This window comes from Fukomys damarensis, unplaced genomic scaffold (assembly GCF_012274545.1).
Source record: "Fukomys damarensis isolate Sample0158 unplaced genomic scaffold, DMR_v1.0_HiC HiC_scaffold_1, whole genome shotgun sequence".
Lineage (NCBI taxonomy): Eukaryota > Metazoa > Chordata > Mammalia > Rodentia > Bathyergidae > Fukomys > Fukomys damarensis.
The window spans coordinates 293991-306992 of NW_022900913.1; the positions used below are offsets into that span (position 1 = coordinate 293991).

At 57.6% G+C, this 13002-nt stretch overlaps 1 protein-coding gene across 2 annotated transcripts in view; it reads right to left on the reverse strand.

The window, feature by feature from the left end:
• Nucleotides 1-13002, reverse strand: part of Slc9a3 (solute carrier family 9 member A3) — a 32611-nt gene continuing 19609 nt past the window's right edge. The window contains exons 2-17 of one of the 2 annotated variants that reach the window (XM_010603408.3): nt 12352-12654; nt 9881-10041; nt 8386-8464; nt 7261-7438; nt 6340-6560; nt 5942-6144; nt 5540-5629; nt 5342-5412; nt 4183-4312; nt 3125-3240; nt 2387-2516; nt 2080-2256; nt 1904-1976; nt 1491-1604; nt 950-1196; nt 1-14 (exon numbers count right to left, since the gene is read on the reverse strand). In XM_010603408.3, coding sequence (XP_010601710.1) covers nt 11-14; nt 950-1196; nt 1491-1604; nt 1904-1976; nt 2080-2256; nt 2387-2516; nt 3125-3240; nt 4183-4312; nt 5342-5412; nt 5540-5629; nt 5942-6144; nt 6340-6560; nt 7261-7438; nt 8386-8464; nt 9881-10041; nt 12352-12654 — 2297 coding nt within the window. In that variant the 3' untranslated portion in view covers nt 1-10. Of the gene's footprint in view, nt 1197-1490; nt 1605-1903; nt 1977-2079; nt 2257-2386; nt 2517-3124; nt 3241-4182; nt 4313-5341; nt 5413-5539; nt 5630-5941; nt 6145-6339; nt 6561-7260; nt 7439-8385; nt 8465-9880; nt 10042-12351; nt 12655-13002 lie in introns of both variants that reach the window. The other variant, XM_010603353.3, reaches the window with a different exon arrangement.

A 13002-nucleotide genomic window follows, 5' to 3' on the forward strand; every position in this document is an offset into this window, starting at 1 on the left:
AGAGCCGGTGTCACCTGTGGGGTGCAGGGTGTGAGGCTGAAGCAACGCGGGGTCCAGGACGAGGGGGTCCCTGCAGTGTCTTGCGACGTGTTCCGGCTAGCCCGCGACTGTGCCCGCCCCTCTGCGCAAGCCGCACCCACTCCGAGGACAGAGGAGGACACGGGGGAGGGACAAGCGGGGTCCAGAGGAAGAGCAGCAAGAGGCAGTAGAGCAGCAGTGGGTTCCCGGCTGCACGGTCCCCAAGTCCTAGTGGCCCGGCCCAAGGGGTGCCTTAGTGAAGGGCCAGATCCACGGCCTCTGCCAGCGTCCACTAGGCAGAAAAACTCCCTCCTCCATTTGAAATAGGCCTGAAACCTCATGTGGGCCAGACCCACCCATCTACTACACTTCTAGCTACCTAATGCACCCAAAGAACAACGTGGAATGACTAAGATCGTGCTGCCAGAGATCTCTGCGGGCTCTTCACCTCCTCCTGGGTCCGGCTCTGCAGGAGCCCCAGCAAGGGTGCTGGCAGCCAGCTGATGGGCAGAGCCTTCCTGCACCTTCCCTGCACCCTGCCTGTACGAGGTAGAAGAGACTTACTGCCTCTGTCCTGGGCGTTCTCCTGTGCCTGGATCCTTCCAGGGCCCCTTCCTGCACATTGCCCTCCCTGCTCCTTTGTTCTGGGCCGGAGTGAATGAGATTCAGGCCGGCCACAGACACCCGTGTGACCCAGCTGACAGACTCAAAGTGAATTCTCCCCAGGGCAACCTGCAAACACAAGCCCTCATGCCCTCTGGATCTCTGTGTCCTAAGGAGAAGCAAAGACTGGTTTGTCAGCAGAGTCTGCAGCTGGAAGCTGGGATCTAGAGGAGGAAGAATTGCTGGAGAGAGCTGGAGAGTGTGAGTCCAGGAGAGCCCTGGAGGAAGCATCAGAGAGAACAGGCGTTAGGGTTGGGGCACCAGTTACATGTGCGTGGACTCAGGGAGGATGTGGGTCCTCTCCTTGGAGCTGTCAGCCATCAGGAAGGAGTCCACTGACTTGCTGCTGAGGTGGAATGGTGCCAGGTGGCGGAAGTTGCTGGGAGACTGGGGGATCTGCACACGAGCCCTCTGGGAGGGCACCACAGTCTCCCCTGGGGACAGCCAGGGTGGCACCCTGTCAAGGATGCTGGGGTCCAGGTCCTCATCCGGGGAGAACACAGGGTTCTCAATTCCTAGGAGAGAGGTCAGTGCTCATCAGCCTCTCGGGAGCCCCAACAGGACAGGGAACATGCTGTCCAGGCCAATGGCAGCTCCTTCTGTGACTACTGCCAGAGGTCACGACCTGCATGGTTGGTCCAGTGCCTTTCAGCCTGCAGCCCTCCACCCCATTCCCTTCCTGCACTTGAACGCAGAGCCCTGGCCTGATGAGCCACCTGCCCTGGGGAAGGTTGAAAGGGTAGAGGAAGCAGCAACCCAGCTGGAGCTCTCTGGGCACCGAGGGCACCCCCATCCCCAGCTTCCCTCACCTGCTGGGGAGTCTGAGGCTGTGTCCTTTGTGACTTTGACGAGAAACTCGATGCCTCCGGTGCTCTCCTCAACTTCATAGTCTGGGGCCTCCTCAGGGTCCGAAAATTCCAAATCTTTGAGTTAGGAAACAAGAGGAGGGCACTGGGCTGGGGCTAGAGTAACCCAGGTCTGTGGCAGCTAGTGTGTGCCCCAAGGGTTGCCATTGTGGCTGTTGTGACACAGGAGTGCCAGGGCAGCCCAGTGGCTAGGGACTGCGGTGGGCTGGGCAGAGGCAGAATCACCCCTGCTGTTCCCCTGGCTCAGCTGTGGGAGGGGGCAGGGGAAAAAGATGGTAGTGGATGCCACTTTGTGGCTGGGCCAGGGAGGATAGGAGGAGAAGGCTTGTCCCTGTGACCCATGCACCACACCCTACCTTTCTCCTTGATGGCGAAGTTATGCACTGGGCTCTCCATGGGCAGCTTCCCATTGGGGATGCTGCTGTTCCTCTGTGGAAAAGTGCAGGCCACCCACATTCAGAACCAGTCCACTCCCGACCCTCTGACCCTGCCTGACTCCGCTCCCTGTGCTCTGCCCATGCAGCCCCCTTACCCGCTTCTGTGCACGCTCCCTCTTGTACAGCTTGGCTGCCTTCTTGTTCTGGTTCATGCCCAGCTTGGCTGACTTAAAGGACTCTAGGCGCTTGCGCATGGTCCTATGGAAGATCTCCTTGTCCTGCTTCTCGGTCTCGTTAGGTGTCAGCTTGTGCCGGCTGTAGAGGTGCTTGTACTGGGAAGGGGTGATGGGGCAGGCTTGTGGTCAAGAGAAGCAGCCCAAACCCCTGTGTCCGAAGGAGAGGAGGACCCCACCAGAGCCAGCCTCCTGCCTTGGCTTGTCACAGGTACAACCCTGAGCCCACCTCCTGCCTTGGCTTGTACAGGTACTGCTGCAGTGTATGGTGGGTGACCATGTCCTCTGTGTCTCGGATGCTCCTTCGCCGCTGCTCCAGGGACTGCATGTCCAGGCAGACAGCACTCACATTCTCCCTCCTGCACAAACAGATGCTGAGCCAGGAACTGGAGGGTTGCTGCTGCCCCTTACCCACTAACCAGGCCTGGACCCTTGGACTCCTGGGCCCCTGGAGGCCTGGAGCTCTGGCCAGCAGCTCCTCTCCATGAAGTTTTACTTGACTGGCCCCACCTCCTGTTTAAGGTGTCCCACAGTCACCCTCCAAAGTGCCACCTGAGACATCAGCAGCACCTGCCCACTGCTCTCCCCAGCCCCGGACCCGCACCAGCGATTGGCCAGAGTTGGCCATCAGCTGCCAGACAAACAAATGGAAATGCAGGAACTGCCTTGGTAGCTTATTGTGGTCCAGGACTTCAGTCTGCTGGCCATGACACATACTCAGGCCACAGGCCCCTGCATCTGCTGGCCCTACTCCATCCCTCCCTGCATCTGCCTCACAAGAACACAACCTTGCTGCCTGTTCCAAAAGGTTCATCTGTATGGTGCCAACACCTCCCCTCTTTCTGGACCCCTTTTCCACCCTATGCCACCCCCAGCATCCAGGCCAAGAAGCCCATTTAGGGCCTGAGGGAGCAGGTGGTCAGGGCACAAGAGAAAGGGGTATGGGCAAGGGATGGCACGCACGTACAGTAGATAAGAGACCGAAGCCTCCACAGTAGATGGCCGTGGTGTGCTGAAGTCCACATTGACCATGTTGTCAGTGCTCGGGGAGCGAATGAAGGCCAGGGACCCACGGCGCTCTCCCTACAAGAAATGTCTGGTTGGCCAACAAGGAGGACTGGTAGGCAGCACCTCTGACTGGAAGGCCAGGCCTGGTCCCAGTGTTCAGGGACCCATGGATTCCAGGAGACAGAGATGGAGCCCAGGGAAGGCAAGTTCACCCGGTCCAGTATTCACTCCAGTCAAGGCAGACCACAGCACCCAAAGGACAACCTCCTGGAGACCCTTGGGGGTGTGGCAAAGCATGATCCACACCTGAGGATTAGGAAGGACAGTGGCCTCATCCCCAGCAGGTCTCAAACCCCCAGGCCTCAAGCCCAGAAGGGACTTGGGTCAAAACATCGCATAGTGGTTGGGTCACCTACCCCCAACCCCACTCGGGCAGAGGGAGCAGAGCCCAAGGCCATGGTCATGAATCCGGATTGTTCTGGCCCATCAGGCAGAGTCTCAGGGCCCTGCTGGTGTCCCAGTCACCTGTATGCAGGTGAGGACCACCCCAGATACAGGAAGCAGCAAGCACAGGCCACCAGAAGCCCTTTCCTATCCCTGTGCAGGCTTCTGGGTCTTGGAAGGCTGGGTTTGTCTCTGTGAATTCTGCCCCAGAGGAGGCCTGGCAGGTGCTCTGCACCACGACTGCTGTGCACCCGGGAAGTCTGGACCTAAGCCTGAGCTCGGCATCAGAACTACACGGCCCAGGGGACATGGACATGTCTCATGGGGGGGGGTCACATGTATGCAATGGAGGGTGGCCTGGCTTCTCATCCTCTGTGTGCTGGGGGCGGGGGGGATGGCTGGGACCTTCAGTGACCTGCAAGTCATGAATGACTGTGTTCCATCCCACACATCCTGAGCCCTGAGGGCAAGCTAGGATGGGCAGGTGAAGTGCTTATGGCATTAGACCCTGGGTGCTGGTGCAGAGCCAGTGCCCTGATTCCCAAGAGAGGAACAGACAGAACATTCGTGTACCTCAGCCACATAGCTAATGGCATCCTTGAGGTTCAGCTCGTGGAAAACATTCAGAATCCGATCTCGAGACTTTTGGGCTGACCTTCTCATGAGGATTTTGCTGAGGACCTTCCTGTCAAAATTGCTCCACCTGGGGACAAATGGTCACTCTGTTAGCACTCATGGCCTGAGGCTCCTGCCCCACACAGGCAGAGCCCTGTGCATAGAATTGAGTGGACAAAGATCTCTGGAGCTGCACCCAGCACAGACTGTCCTATTTGTCCTGGGTTTCCTGGCCTGAGACCCCTGCCGGTGCCTTTGGCCACACCGTCCCACCGCTCTGCTGCCATTTGATGGTGGTGTCAATAGAATGTGAAGGAAACCATTATCTCATGTGACTTCATGGGGTTTCCAAGGACCACATAAGCCTCAGAGGGTGGCCTGAGGACAGGGCTGGGGTTGGAGACTGTTTGCCCTGTCCCACTCTGAGACAGCGTGCCTGGGCTTCGCACTAACTTTGCTGCTTCTGGTGGAATATGGATGGTTATCTCACACAACAGGGCCTCTGTGTGTGACTCTCAATCCTTATTGGAGTTACACAATTTTAAGTGTCAAGTGTATTTTATAATAAAATAGAAATAGATGATTTCATGGACAAAATAATCTTAAATGCTGATGGATGCTAACACACTCTTCCTTGTATTCATAGAATGGGGGAAATTATTTTCCTGATTTTCAGTTCCCACATAATTTAGCAATTGGGAGTTACACAGCCATAGTGTAAGGGCATCGCTTTCCACCTGGAACAAGATCTGTGTCCTTGGTGTGCCCACAGCACCAGCACCATCTGCGGGTGTCAGCTTCTTCATCTGTGTGCACCTGCAGGTCTGGGGCACACCAACCCTGTCCAGCTGACCCCCAAGTGGCAGGACCAGTCCAGAAGCCAGGCAGCTCACGTGGTAGCCCTGGCCCAGTTGAATGAGGGTCCTCCGGAAGTTGGTCATGAGGGCCTTGGGTCATAGTGACGCTCTACATGACCCTGTCTAGGCCCTGTGTCCCTTAGCTCTATGATCCAGGGTCACCAATTGAAAAAGCAGGCAACCAACAGCTGAGACCAATGTGCATCTCAAGCTGTACCCATTCTGGTCTAGGATTTGTCCAGACGGCTCAGGCCACTTACTTATCTCTGAGATAATTGTGTCCGATTTGTCCTGAGATGTCCTCTATGGCTGAGAGGATGTGATCGAAAGCCTGTTAGAGAAGAGGGATGTCCAGAGGGTCACAGGACAGCTCAGCCTCCCCGACAACAGGGGACACATAGGGGACATGCAGGTGACACGTGGCGCCCCTCCCTCCCTCCGCTATGTCCCCACTCTACCCGGCCGTGCAGCTTCTCATTGAGTTTGGGCTCCCTCTGCTCACTGCGCTTCACCTTCAGCCACTGGACCAGGGGCTTGATGGTCAGGCCCTGGGAGACAGATGGACGGCCCGCTGACCCATGGCCAGGCAGAGCCCCACCCAGCCCCCAGGGCCACCAGCGAGGGCCCCTGGAGCGGAGTGACAGCAGGAAATGTTAACCAGGCCACTTTGTATCCACTGCCCAGAAACAATTCTCAGGACAACTGGGCCGCGTCCCCTGTGGGACCACATGAAAACCTACAAAACCTTCCTAGTTACTAAAATTACAAAATCCAGTTCAGGTCTGAAGCCTGGAAACTCTGGTCCCACTGGGCTGGAGGCAGGGTTGGAGCCAGCGCAGAGCCTAGCAGCCAAGGTGTACCTGGAAGATGACTGTGAAGAAAACGACAATCAGCGTGGTGCTGACAAACAGGTTCTTCTCCTTGACCTTCTTCTTGTCCAGAAGCACAACCAGGGCATAGGCTACAGCCCCTCGCAGGCCACCATAGGACATCACTACCTGGTCGATGGTCTCCAGCTGCACCATTCGGTACCGGTTCAGGATCCAGGTTTGTAGGATGACACCTGCAGTGGGAAAGGAGGCTCAGCTCTGCTGCCCCTACCTTTGGATAACTCCAGTGCCTGCAGCCACATGCCCTGCAGGGCCTCTGTCCTCTGAGCCTGGAAGCCTGGATGCTCATCAGGGTTGGTGGCCAGGTTGGTCTTTGGGGCATTGCCCCGGGCCCTGCTCCCATGATCCCTCAATGACCCAGTCCTCACCGATGGCCCGGTACACTGAGATGAAGAGCAGTGTGAGCAGCACAAAGGCCGTGTTCCAGGTCCAGATGAGGGGGTCCACGGCGGAGATGCCCAGGAACATGAAGATGATGGTCTCTGCCGCACTGGCCAGCATCTTCATGGTGTAGCGCACTGTGGTGGCTGACTGCTCTGAGATATTGGCCTTCACATACTTCTGACAGCAGATGCCACAAAAGGTGATTCTGGGGATGGGTGGGAGGCTATGAGGCTGCCGTTCAGTGGGCAGGCACTCGTGACTGGACCCTTTCGAAGGCCCAGCCCTGGCCATCTCTCAGCCTGGCGAGGTCGCAGGGCTCTGTGTCCTGCTGGTCAGGCCTGCACTGTTGGACTGGGCTTCTCCTGGCCTGGGGCCCTGAGCTCGGTACTCTCTGCTGCCCTCTGCCCACTGCCTGGGGCTGGGCACCCAGAATCATAGCAACTGTTCCTCAAGCGGTAGCCTCTGCAGCTGTTCATGGCCCCAACAGGCCATTGGTATCTTCAGAGCCATGCCATCCTTGAGGGAGCCCTGTCCGAGCAAAGGGCTGTGTGCCTGAGTGGAACGGCCCAGAGCCACCCCCAGCAAGCTCTGTAGCTGCAGCTGATTCTGCAGGAACACTCAGTCCTTATTTAAAATTAAATAAATAAAATTCCTCAACCCACACAATAAATTTCCACACAGCTTGGGGACTAGGAAGCTGGAATGTTTGCCCTAAAGGTCACACTCAAGAAGGGCAGTGCAGACCCACCCCCTGCCCTCTGCCATGGCAGCTGGTTATGAACAGCTGGGCATAAACTGTGCCCACACTGGCTTTCTGTGTGGTGCCCCAGAGTCTCTGGCCTCTGCCCAGCTGCCTGCGGGGCTACTGCGTGAGCTCTGGGCTCCATGCACACCCAGGGACTTACGCTAGGATGGCTGACAGGGACAGCATCTCAGACGTGAGGTAGGACAGGTAGGAGATGATGAAGACGAAGCCAGGCTCGATGATGCGCACGTGCTTGGTGAAGCGGGTCACCAGGGACAGCAGGAAGGCGAAGACCACCCCCACCAGTGTGCCCCCCAGGCTCACTACAAAGAAGGACACTGGGAGGGACAGGGTGCAGCTGAGGTGCTTGAATGGTGCTTTGTGCAGGGCGTGGGCTGCCCTTGTGGGCCTTTCCTCATGGGAGTTGCCTAGCAACCACCCTGAGAGGTCCAAGTGCTCAGGAACTCGCCTGTCCCTGCTCTCTGGGGAGAGAGTCCCATCTTGGAACCAGCCCCAGGGAAGAAAGGGATAGATGATGGCACCTTGGCCCCTGGGAACCCCAGACTCCATTTAGGAAACATCACTCAGACCCAGCCCTGTGGCCTGGGTTGGCAAGGACCATGCCCTGTGTTGGCCAACACTGTCCATCTGTCCCTTCCTGGAGCCCCAGCATGACTGTTGTCCCAGGGAGCCACCAGAACCTCTCAAGACCCACGTTGTGTTTGAGGTGTCTGGGAAAGGGGCATGCACAGGGCTCAGTTCTGCAACTGTAATGGTTTGATCCAAATTGTTGCCCATGTTCTGTGTGTTTGCAGGTGAGGTGTTTGGAAGGTAATTGAACCACAGGGAGCTAACCTCATCTACTGATTAACCCATCAATGGGTTCATAGCTGGAGGGCTGTGAGGGGAGGAGCCTGGGTGGAAGGTAGTCACGGGGTGTGACTTGTGGGGTATCTTGTCCCCAGCTCCCCATCCCTTGTCTTCCTGGGATCCTTTTCTCTCCTCCCCTTCCCTCCATCCCTGTCTGTTTCCTGGCTGCCATGACATGAGCAGCTGTCCTTCGCCAGGCCCTTTCACTATGCTGTTTCTCCTTGCGATCAGCCCACCATGGACTGAAACCAGGAGCCCAATAGACCTCCTCTTCTCAGTTGTATTGTCCCTTGATAACAGAAAGCTGGCCAGCACAGCAGTGTAGTGGAAACACCTTTTCCTGCTGGGGCTGTGGGTCGCAGAGTGGCAGAGGAAAGGCCTGAGGGTGGGCAGGCAGGGCCTGACAGCTACATACCTATGCCCTTCACGCAGTCCACACCTGTCACCTTGTCACCACCCAGTGTCACAAAAGACTCAAACACACTGCATAGGACCTGAGGGACAGAAGACATAATACATCTAGTCAGCCTGAACTCACAGCTGGCCCTTCCTCATCCCAGAGCCCAGCATCAAGGACTTGGACCATGTGTGGAGTTGCAGCAGCACAGACCTTGGAAGGCTGTCAGTAGGAGGAAGGTAGATGAGCAACAAAGTGGCTAAATGGGTGAGAGAATGTTCTGGAAATGCCTACTGGGCACAGGAGCTACTGGCTGAGTTTCTGAGGTCTCGGTGGGTTACCAGCTGCCCCTGAGAGCCAGGAATGCATTGAGGGCCTTGCACTGTCCCGTCCTGACCTGAAGGGATTCAGGAAACAGGTGCTCAGGAGCCTGGTCACTGTGAGCAATCACTCATCCCCAGGGTCTGTGTCCACTGTCTGCAAAGTCCCTCCACATCCCCAATCATCCACTCTCTCCTTCCATGAGGACAACCTGGGGACATGAGTGAGACATCACAGCTGTGAAGAGCAGCAGCTGCTCCTCACGTTTATGACCCTGAGGCTCACGACACAGAACACCCACTGCCTGAGGACCTGCCCCTGGGGAAACAGCCCACAGGAATGGCAGCTTTGGCTTCCTCGACTCGTTTGAGGGGCTGAATGTGCCCCCCTAAATTCACTTTTGAGTCCTTACCCTATGTTCTCAAAATATACCTGTGTGTGACAATGGAGCCCCTGAAGACATGACCGAGGTAAAAGGGCCACCCAGGTGGGCCTAACCCAATCTGAGTGGGGTGCTCCTGAAGAGAGGAGGTGAAGTCACAGACACACATGACACACATGGAGGTATATCCCTGTGAGGACACGGGGAGTAGATGGTGTCCACATGTGTAGGACAGACGTGGAAGAGCCAGCCCCACACCCTGACCTCAGACTCCAGCCTCCAGGACAGAGAAATGAGCCTCTGTTTTAAGCCCTGGCAGCCCAAGAAGACAATACAATCCCTATGAGATTTTGCTGTTTATTCATCTAGTTTCCTGACATCAGGAAGGGGCAGCACCAAGTGTGAGTCACCACTGACATCCCTTGCTGTGGGGACTGTGACTGTGGGGTAGCAGCCAGGTAGCCTGACCTGACGCTTGGATGGAGGGTCCACAGTGGTGAGAAAATGAAGGAAAGGGAAGGCTTGGTGCATCAGAGCTCTGCTTTAGGTAAGAGCACAGGCCAGGCCGCCCGTGTGCCTACACACAGTGTGTACACACCTCCAGTGAGAGGATCAGCCAAGCACCTGCCCCAAGGGGGCATGCTGGGCTGCTGCACAGCTCAACAGGGGCCACCTGTACACAGCAGATCCCTCGGGCTTGCTTTCTGAACCCAGGGACGTGAGTGACTCTCACTGGGCCCCAGGTCCCTGGCCTCCCCATACCCATAACTGAAACACTGTCTCAGCCTTGGGGACCTGCCTGTTGCTCACCACGGTCACAGCGTCGTTCAATAGTGACTCCCCAAAGACAATGATGAACAGGACCTCATTGACGTGGACTTCCTCAAATACTGCCAGGACAGCCACTGGGTCCACCGCTGCGATGAGGCTGCCGAACAGCAGGAAGTCCAGGAGCCCGGACTGCAGGTCGCCTGCAAAACAAGCCAGCCATGAGTGAGAGCCCAGCATGGGCCCTGCCTGGAACGAAAGCAGGCAGGTTAGGAGGTCCCCAGCCTCTGCCCCAGAACTCACAGCCCTGGTAAAAAGTGGGAGACACCTGTGCGGTCAGTCTGTGGGCTGGTGATGAGGCTGGGGACCCTCAGGGACAACAGAGAGAGCCCATGGCTGAACACCTCCAGGATGCGAAGGCAGCTGGGTCCTCACAAGGGCTTTGCTCTCCCTCCTGGGCTGGCCAGAATGGCCCTCCCCTGGGACAAAGGAGCAAAGCTGGCTGGGAGGTTAGTGCCCTGCCTGAAGGCATGGAGGGCAGGGGACCTTGAGATTCCTGTGAACCCCAAAGCCCAGAAGCCACCAGCCTGTGTCATGGTGTTCTAGAGTTACCTGCTGCTACACAGCCCTACTGGCCTTCCAGACACAGACACACTCAAGGCCATGTGTGAAGTATCCATGGCTCGGGCAACCTGTTGCTCCAGGACCCTGCCAGACTCTGTAGCACATCCTAGAAACTACCTGCTTCCCACTGGAGTGCAGTCAGCCCTGTGTGGACAAATGGTCCATCCACCTGGCCCTGCCAGGAGCGCTTGGCCCAGTGGGAAGCAGGCCAGGTTCTGTGCTCCGCTCTCTACTGCAGGCTAGGAGTCCAGTAGCTAGGCCCACCATGGGAGCCTCTGCGCTGCCCAAGCTGACCCTTCCCAGATAGGAGTGGTGGGTGCGGCAGGTATGGCAGGTATACCAGGCCTTGACCACTATCTGCAGACACAGGCTGGCACTTCTGGGCTTTGGGGTTCACAGGGATCTCAAGGTCCCCTGCCCTCCCTGCCTTCAGGCAGGGCACTAACCTCCCAGCCAGCTGCTCCTTTGTCCAGAAGCCACCAGCCTGTGTCATGGTGTTCTAGAGTTACCTGCTGCTACACAGCCCTACTGGCCTTCCAGACACAGACACACTCAAGGCCATGTGTGAAGTATCCATGGCTCGGGCAACCTGTTGCTCCAGGACCCTGCCAGACTCTGTAGCACATCCTAGAAACTACCTGCTTCCCACTGGAGTGCAGTCAGCCCTGTGTGGACAAATGGTCCATCCACCTGGCCCTGCCAGGAGCGCTTGGCCCAGTGGGAAGCAGGCCAGGTTCTGTGCTCCGCTCTCTACTGCAGGCTAGGAGTCCAGTAGCTAGGCCCACCATGGGAGCCTCTGCGCTGCCCAAGCTGACCCTTCCCAGATAGGAGTGGTGGGTGCGGCAGGTATGGCAGGTATACCAGGCCTTGACCACTATCTGCAGACACAGGCTGGCACTTCTGGGCTTTGGGGTTCACAGGAATCTCAAGGTCCCCTGCCCTCCATGCCTTCAGGCAGGGCACTAACCTCCCAGCCAGCTTTGCTCCTTTGTCCCAGGGGAGGGCCATTCTGGCCAGCCCAGGAGGGAGAGCAAAGCCCTTGTGAGGACCCAGCTGCCTTCGCATCCTGGAGGTGTTCAGCCTGTCCATCTCTATCACCTTCCAGAGGAGACAGCCAATGTCCAGCTTTGGCTGTATCCCAGGGGCTGAGCAGGCCACCCATACCTGTGTCCACCATCAGAAGCAGCCCTGCCTCTCCTGTGTGACCTGCACAATAGTGACACTTGTCCTGCAGCACACTGTGGCAGGACACACTGTGGAGCTTACAAAATAGATGTGTTTGCCATTGTTTGGCTGCTTGCAACTTAGCACCTGTGCCTTTTATCATGAGGACATTGGTTTCCTAAAAGCCAGGCATAAGGTCTGCCAGGCAGGATGCGGAGCCCCATAGATGTGTTTAGCTGTGAGAGACTGGCACTGGGGACACAGGTGTGCTGGCTGGCCCCTTCAGGCTTCTCTGTTCTCAACATGACCTGGGCTGCCACAGCCAGCACCTAGCAGTGTTGTCTGTCAGGTGAGGGAAAGTGTGACCTGCTCAGGGCTGTGGGCATCGGTCCAAGAGTCCTTGAGCTACCCCCTGAGGCATGCACCATCGTGGGTGTCCTGTGATCAGGGACTCACACACCACATGCCCACCAGGCTTACTCCCTGGTGGTCTCTGGGGGATCTGAACAGCAGGGACACTTGAGGAAGTACCTGGTAAGGGGACACAGCCCCGAAGGACAGATGTGCTCAGAGTGACTATGCACCCCTGCCCACGGTCCCCTCCAAGCCATTTCCCACACTGACCAAACCTCAGGATACAACATGGAGCCTGGGGGCACTGGGCCCCCACACTCTCCTCAGCCCTCCCCACCTGCACAGTACACTGGCCTCCCTGTGGGACTCACCCATCAGGCCACTGCGGAAGACACCATAAAGCGACAGGCCCGTGGTGGCCGCATTCCACACGGTGCCGATGACTGCATACAGGAGGATGGTGCCCAGGTTGCCGAAGAAGAGCCGGTTGGGCATGAAGTAGCCAGCGTCCAGCACGATGGGGGGCAGCAGGTAGTAGAAGAAGACCGTGGGCGTCAGCGTGAAGGAGGCGATGTGGTCAGCCGCCCAGACGATGCCCCCTAGCACCAGGCCCAGCATGATGAGCAGCACACTCTCAGGCACGATGCTGGTGACCTTGTGGGACAGGTGGAACACTGCGGGCAGGGAGGAGGGTCAGGGGTGTGTGGAGAGGGGAGGGACCCCAAGGGGGATGGTGGTGAGGCTGGGCCCCCGGTCCCCCCCAGGGCAGCACCCACAGGAGCAGGCCCAGGTCTTCATTCCAGGCCCCTGAGTTACCAGTGAAGCCTGGCTCTGCCTCCCACTCAGGCAGCCCAAAGGGCATGGAGGTGATGATGCCCACCCGAAGCTGGCACACAAAGATAGGGGCCCACAGGCCAGTGCCCCCACCTCCTAGGGAATGCAGAGGGAGGGGCCCTCAGCTGGGGAGGGGCTGCACCATGACTCCAGGACGTCCAGCCCAACCTGGTTTTCTAGACCCACAG